The sequence below is a fragment of the Bombus pascuorum genome, chromosome 2 (genome assembly GCF_905332965.1).
Source record: "Bombus pascuorum chromosome 2, iyBomPasc1.1, whole genome shotgun sequence".
NCBI lineage: Eukaryota > Metazoa > Arthropoda > Insecta > Hymenoptera > Apidae > Bombus > Bombus pascuorum.
Genome location: NC_083489.1, coordinates 12179075 through 12186635, shown reverse-complemented (window position 1 = coordinate 12186635; position 7561 = coordinate 12179075). Strand labels below are relative to the sequence as shown.

General features: G+C 45.5%; 1 protein-coding gene across 1 annotated transcript; it reads left to right on the top strand.

The window, feature by feature from the left end:
• Nucleotides 1–5147: 5147 nt before the first annotated feature.
• On the top strand, nucleotides 5148–7282 carry LOC132916323 (histone H5-like). The gene is made up of 2 exons (XM_060976226.1): nucleotides 5148–5767; nucleotides 6248–7282. The coding sequence occupies exons 1-2, from the start codon at nucleotides 5624–5626 to the stop codon at nucleotides 6764–6766; spliced, it is 663 nt and encodes a 220-aa protein (XP_060832209.1). The 5' UTR covers nucleotides 5148–5623; the 3' UTR covers nucleotides 6767–7282.
• Nucleotides 7283–7561: the final 279 nt, after the last annotated feature.

Genomic DNA, 7561 nt, shown 5'->3' with positions numbered 1-7561 from the left:
ATATTTTCCTTTTGCCCTGTCCGTCTTATTACATTCCCGACACTGGTGTCTGCTTCCTTCCGACGCCAACTTCTCTCGTTTTCGCCGATACGAATATTTCGAGTGTTTCCTCAGCGTTTCGTTTCGTTTAGAAATCTTCTATTCCCGTTTCTTATCTCAATTGTACGCGTTGCGATGAATGTAAGGAAACATATGTCTGACGTATTTACGAGGAAGGAGAATAGTTCATTTAGTTTTAATTGCTATAATAATAAGAACAGGTGTCGCGATTAGTCGAATTTCGTGTCTATCCTAACATTAGTAGAGGAACTGTATCTTTCATCTTTGATACATAGGTTTTCACATCTATGTTATATAGTATTAAAGGAATAAATTAAACGGAGAAAACATGAAAGAGAGCACGTTCGAAAATGTGATTGTAAAACCAATATCGAAAAATTGAGAAATCAAGAAGGAAAGAGGAATAAATTCTGAAACTTGCAAAACTACGTCAACATCGCGACGCATCGCTACGGAACAGACGAGACTGTCCTTCGGCTAATTATCGTATACTTTCTGTACCTTTTTAATGGATTTCGTTCCAATTAGGGTGGTCCAAGAGTAAGGGAGGACAAGAAAGAAAGAGAGAGAGAGAGAGACTGGGATGGAGGACATTAACGCGATCCTTTATCGGCCCACTTTTGCGTCGGAGCTTAGCCCTTCGATACGCAAAAATTATCGCCGGTCGTGGCCGTAATTATCTCGAGGCTACCGCGATACGGTGCCCACACCGTGTAGATCATATTTCTTGTCGGCTTCTGCCTTTCTTCGTATATGTATATACTCGCCGCTCGCGAACGAGTGAGACGTTCCAGAGCCGAGTGCATTAATCTCCGGCGACGGTTGCGTTAATGTAATCGTTTAATAAGTCCGGTTTATTAACTGCGCCCGCTCTCATCGGCATTAATTCACCCTTTGCCGCGAACCTCGTGCACCGAAAATCTGTCTGGTCTGCACGGACGACGAGAAAGAGACAAAGAGGGAATGAGGGAGAACGAGTGGATAGGGAGGATCGCGCGAGCTGTCCCTTTGCTCGCGTGCATCGTCCCACGTGTGTACCGTTCCAGACTCAAAGGCTGCCGTGATCAAAGGACGCGGGAGATTCGAGGAACCGCGGAACAGGTTTAACGCGAGCAAACTGTTTCACTCGGAGGGAGGAACACTCGGCTTCGAAGCTTCGATCGAGCTTCCTTGGCAGATTTTGAGAAATAGATTCGATGGGAAATTTCATGAAACACGGTATTGTAGGTACGAGGAAGAAAGAGAGAGATGGATAAATGAACGAGGAAAAGGAAAATTCCTTGCGAAGCCAGGTACTCGTTTACTTGGATGATTCACGAGGAAGAGCCGCGTTTGACTATTAGATGGGCAGGGCCGGGTCAAAGGTTCACTGATAGCACTCTTGCACGAATAGTAGCTATATAATTTAAACTTTACAGCTTTGATCGATTTTACCACTACGCAATATCGGTTCCAGCTATAGGAAACGCTTTCGATGACGAGCATGGGAGAACTGTTGCAGAAGAATCGATAACCGTATTTCGCATTGTAACGAGCTCCATTTTCCGCGTAATTGATGTCCAGCCGACAGGGTGAAACGAGCGCAGGAAAAACGGAGCGACAGTACGCTGCCGTGGAATTCCACAAGGTGAAAACGATCGTACGACGATCGACGAAAGAAAAACCAGAGCCACTGGATCCGGCCTTGGTCGCTGGCAATCAATTCGTCTGGTTGCGCGGCCTACCGCGAATAATTTCCTTCGGCACGCCGTGTCTCGGTGCCGTTCCCAACCTTCTAATGAATACAAAACGCGGCGATTTATCTCGGCTCATTCGCGGAATATTAATTATTAATTGCGCCACGAATATTTATAAGCTGATATACGAGCGCGCACCGGCCGATCGATAATTTCTGTCGCGCGGTACCTAACGATCCTGCGATAATATAAGCAAAATGGCGAACGACGCGGGGCAAAAACGCAGCGATAATGGACAGCAAGGCGACACAGGCTCGCCTCGATGCAATCGAGTATGCAAAACGGACAGTTTTCTGTTACGGGTTACGCGACTCCCGGCCACCGTTTGGCGATCGGGAAGGCCGTTAATCAGCCAATTGCAATCATCGCGCGGCACAGGTACAATGCCGTTGATTGGTCGATCGACCAGCAACCGTCTGTTCGCGTGTCGCCCCTGTACACGCGACAGCCAGTATCCGCTTTTAAATAGAGGCTAAGCCTCCCGGCTGAATATCATCGATACGCGACGGGGGCACCGTCAACTCGTTCACCGAGAAACAGTTCACTCTCTACTTACTTGCATACGTGGGCAAAGTAGAAAACGCGTTGACTACGAGACACGTAACGTCGATGCATACTCTACGTGGTGCAAGAGAGAGAGAGAGAGAGAAAGAGTACGATTCTTGTGATACGACTGGATTTAAATAAGTCGGTGTAAAATGGCAATTAGCAGCTGGAAAAGAGACGTCGGTGCAGATGCAAAGGATCTTCGTTTCTTTTTATCGAGCCACGAAACGAATAAACGTGGTATTTGAAAATTGGATGTATTACGGCGCTCGTAACAGCCTGTCCATATATAGGTCAGTGTAATTTCCATGATTTTTTTAAATGTACGAAGACGAGATATGATCGCATCTCGCGATACCTTTTACCACATTTATAACAGATTTAAAAAAAATAGAATCGTCCACTTGTTGCAGTCACCGCGCATCGTCATCGACTGCACACGGTCATAAAATGTTGGGCGTTGAATTGTTTCAAAAGCACGAAATATTAGGATGGAAATGTATCGATCGAATGCACGGAGGTGTGCGAGTCGCGTAGGTGTAAAAATAGCGTAGTAGACAATCGTCACGGTCAGTTGACCGCGTGTCCATCCAAACGGACATCCTGCGGCGAAGGGTGATGGCTCCTACATACAGAGGCTACGCTCGAACAGCGGCATTTGCTACGTTCGTATCGAGGCCACGAGATACTCTTTTCTGGCCGCTCGTGACCCGGAGAACTCTCGTGGAAGAGGAGAATTCCGCGCGGTAATTACGTTGACGCGTGACATTTGTTACACCAGCGTCGCCATTGACTTGATTCGCGTCTTGAAAACAGGTGCACGGTGGGCATAAAACCGATGGAACAGGAGAATTCGCGAGCAGATCGAACACTGTGTACCATAATACCGTACAACAAAATTCTCCACGCGAAGAGGATCCAGTTTTTGTCGGACGCTCCGGTACATGACGCCTCGATGAAGCAATATCTCGCGGCTGCCTGGAATAATGTCCCGTGATGACGGTTTTATCGGTCACGGAATGCGGCTGTGCACGTCGTATCGGCTGCAGGTAACAACAAATAGTCCTGCTACACGGAGATATCAATAAATGCTGGCGTTTCTATTCGTCGAAATAGGATTGTCGCTTGACTAGCTGGCCGCTTGGATGATGCATGGTTGCGATGGAACGCGGTATAAATTTCCCTTCCGCGTCGCTCGTAAATATACCACGCGTGAATTACCGTTTCGTAGGGTTCGTTGAAAAGAAGCTGTCTATGTAGTGGAAGAAAGGGAAGAAAAGAAGACAAGAAAGAAAAAGGAAGAGAGAAAGGTAAAAGGAGAAGAAAGGAGGAATGGTGGCGAGGATGAAATCAGCGCGATGAACGTCGGTGAATCGGAAGAAAAGGGGACGAAAGTGGCGGCGATTACCGAAGCATGCGCTCCGGCTGACGACGATAAAGGAGCGTAAACGCGACGTTCAGCCCGTGGCACCGGCGCGTTCCTCTTGTCTAAGCGCGACGTTGATAAATAATCATTGGTGTATAGACGCGAGCATCTACATGCAGGTGTGCAGGTCCGGGGCGAATGCGCGGCGACGCGACGCGCGACACCTGGTGCTGATTAACGAATCGGGGAATCGGTTCTGGTCAGGTAGAAGGCTAAATGGTCGGCTAAATTGCCGCGTTATTCTTGTAAACCGCGGCGTTCCCGACTATCCAATTACTGGACGAGGTGGCAAGATGTCTCGAGCTGGATACACGCGTTCCAGCCACGGACTCGGAATCGCGGCTTTTTTAACGCTGCCGACACCATTAAGGGCGGCTAATGAGCTCGGGGGAAAAAATTAATCGGCAAATTTGGCGTGGCACCGAGCCGGCTGCAAACTGCCTTCGTTACCATCCGGATCACCGAATTTAACAACTAACGTGTACCGCGACGGGGCCTTAACGATCGTTCCGCTCGCGCCTCTCTCTCTCTCTCTCTCCTCTCTTTCTCTTCAGGAGAGGACCTCGTTGTTATTAATCGATCGCGAAAGTGAATGCCCGTCGAAAACGCGAACTGGGTGAGAAATTCGAAAATCGATCGATTAATGAAAATTACCTCGAGCTGAGTGCTTATGTCCGATGCTCAAAGGCGTGAAACGGTCGTTTGTATTCAGTGAAATGCTCGTGTTTCGAGTTACCTACTTGCAAGAATGAAACCGATAGCGGTGTTGTTATAGTTAGGTCTCGGATTAACATTTGACGTTATATCTTACCTCTTCCTGCGTCATTAATAAATTTGTAATAAGAAACCTTGAGATTAATAGTTAGAAAGCGCGACCGCTAATCGATGAAACGGAAGTGCGATGATCAAGTAACGTGGCATTAGAACAAGACGAATCTAAAACGGAATTCTTATACTTTGAGATAAAGCGCAATCGAGTCAGATACGAGATAGGCTCGACTGCTTTAAATTATTATCACTCCCGTTATATTGTAGCAATAATGTATACTCGAATCAACTTTTCAATTAATTAATCGACACGTCATTCCTAGTGGAATCTAACGTAAAACGATGAAAAGTCCAAGGATACGCTTGAAATGGAAGCAAAGAATCTACAGAAAAGAGATACCTATCGAGAGATACTAAGAGAGGAATTATCCAACTGTTTAACGTTAGCGAAGGCGTACTATGCTTATAGACGTTCGTTTGGCAGGTCGCTATCTTTACGATTCCATTTCTCTTTCCTTATTATTTCAGCCATGTAATTCGATTTAACAGCGGCGTACTTGGGAAATCCTTGTATCCTCGCGTCAAACAGCTCCACTTTCCCGGTCATCCTGTAGACGAGATAAGCCCGTGATAAGCTAATCTTCGTACTCGTCCAGCTACAAACCACCACGGAACGAGTTCTCTTTTTTTACAAAAATTATATAAATGCCATTTTCTGGCAAGTGTGACAATTTTTCGTTACATCGTATGACGTTAGTAGCGAGTGCGATCGTTTTCGAGCGAAAACCGTGGCGACGCCTGACAATATCGAAACGCGGATACCAGAATAAACAGTGTCGTCAATTAGTTCCCGGATCGCCTCCGAGACGCAAATCGATTCAGGGTCACGATGATTTTGGCATAACTTCTTCAAATTTTCTCGTGATATTAAAATCCTAGTTCAAGAACACTAATAGAGCGATTGTCAAAATTCAACGTGAAGATCAAATGCAAATTATTAGTTTTGAGACTGGAGGTTCCTTCAAACTGACCCGAGGAGTCAGTGCGTTAAAGATTCGTTCGGGTAAACGAGAGAAACAATTGGAAAATGGGGAAACAGGCGCCAAAAATGTCGGCCAGGGTGGTCAATGCCATTAGAAATCTACGAGAGGCTCACGGCTCCACGTCGAAGGAGATCATGAATTACATCATGTCACAGTGCAGCGTCCCCGAGACGACCGTGCAAAGACAGGTATTTTTGAAAAATATACGTTTCTTTAGATGCCACACTTTGTTAACTCGTTGGTCATCATGCTGATCACCGAAGACTAGTATTACTAATATCTTTAGAAGGATTAAAATAAGAGTAATATCATCGAGTAAAAATATCTTTTATTTCCTATCACTGTGATAAATGTAAATCAAACAACATTGATAATGATATGCCTGCAGGTGTTTATGCAAATTGGTATTTTTATGAATGTTAAAGGTCATATCTATGGTAATGAGTACTTCCGTATCTTTGCGCATATCACGCACATGCACTTTGCTCATGTTTACTCAATTCGATTCTCCGCAGACTAATAATGATGAAAATTTCATCATAATCCATACGGTAATCTCACTTGGCAGTCAATGTCTCCAGCAATCTGTGACTAAGAAACAAAATCAGACTCTATCATCTTATTGTAAATGATGTATATGTTGCTAACAAGATGGAATCATTTGCCAGATGCAAGCAGCGTTAAAACGTGGGTTGGATTGCGGTATCCTGAAGAAGACGCAGGGCCACTACTTCTTGAACACGGAAGTCGAGCCGCAGCTCGCGTCGAACCTGGCGCCAACCGAAAGGTACGGAAGACGAAGAAGCAGACGACGACGAAGCAGCAGACGACGACGTAGTAGACGCCGAGGACGTCGACGTAGCAGAGGCAGGCGTAGGAGAAGTCGTCGTAGTCGTCGTCGTCGCTCAAGACGAAGAAGACGTGGCACCGCTATGAGGGCCAGGCGAATTGGTTGCACCAGATGCAGGTGTACCAAGAGAAGCAGGAACGTGGACGTTCTGAGGAACGATCCAATGGAGCCACAAGAGCCAGATAACGTGTGCATGTGCGAGAAGGAGAGCAACGAAGAGAACCAAAGCAGACAGAGTAGAAGTCGTGATCATAGTCTGAGTCGTAGTCGATCATCGGCAAACAGCGATCGAGATGGCGCCATAACCGATCGACGACCGATCCATGATCAAGATTAATCGATCAGGAAAGTCGGTTCGTACACTACGTGCGTGTGTGCATCGTTAACGGTGACAATCTCTCGGCGCGTTGTCAGACAACGCTCGGCTTGTCGATCGACATCCCCATGATGATCGACGCCGAATGGAACCGCTCGCGTCTCGGAGCGTCACCTGTCGTTCATCACCTCTGTCTAAATCGTGTAGCTCACTGATCGTATTACAGGATCTATTGCTCGTGTCAATCATTCTATCAAGTAATAAGTGTACTTTGATTCAGTTTCGTCGTGTAATATTCGAACGAATAAATAGACACTACGTATCAATAGATATACTTTTATTGCACTATCTTTAGGCAGTGAAACTTCGTTTATCCGAACTTGCTAGGGATGAACAATAAGTACATGTCAATTGGATAATAAAAGATTATACAATACGAGTTTGCGTTCAGATATGGGGATTGTATATTGATAGTATGGGTAATCTTTTACAGCTTTGTTGGTGAAAATATCACAGAACTCTTCCTGGATCCTCTGAGTATTCTTACATCGAAATCATTAAAGCTTCAAACTTATACACTTGTTTTCCATACAGGGGAAACACCAGCTAATCACTAGCTAATGTTTCATTTGAATAAAATTCCGATAAATACGGTTCTCCTAAAGTAGAGTTTTATTTTACATTAAGACTAGAATATACGGCTGTTCCGAATTTTAATTCACAAGAATCGCAAACGAATCGTATCGTCGACGGTTTCTCTCCTCGACTCTTCAACATACAACTTTTCACGATGTCTGGCGAACCTCGGCTGGGGTT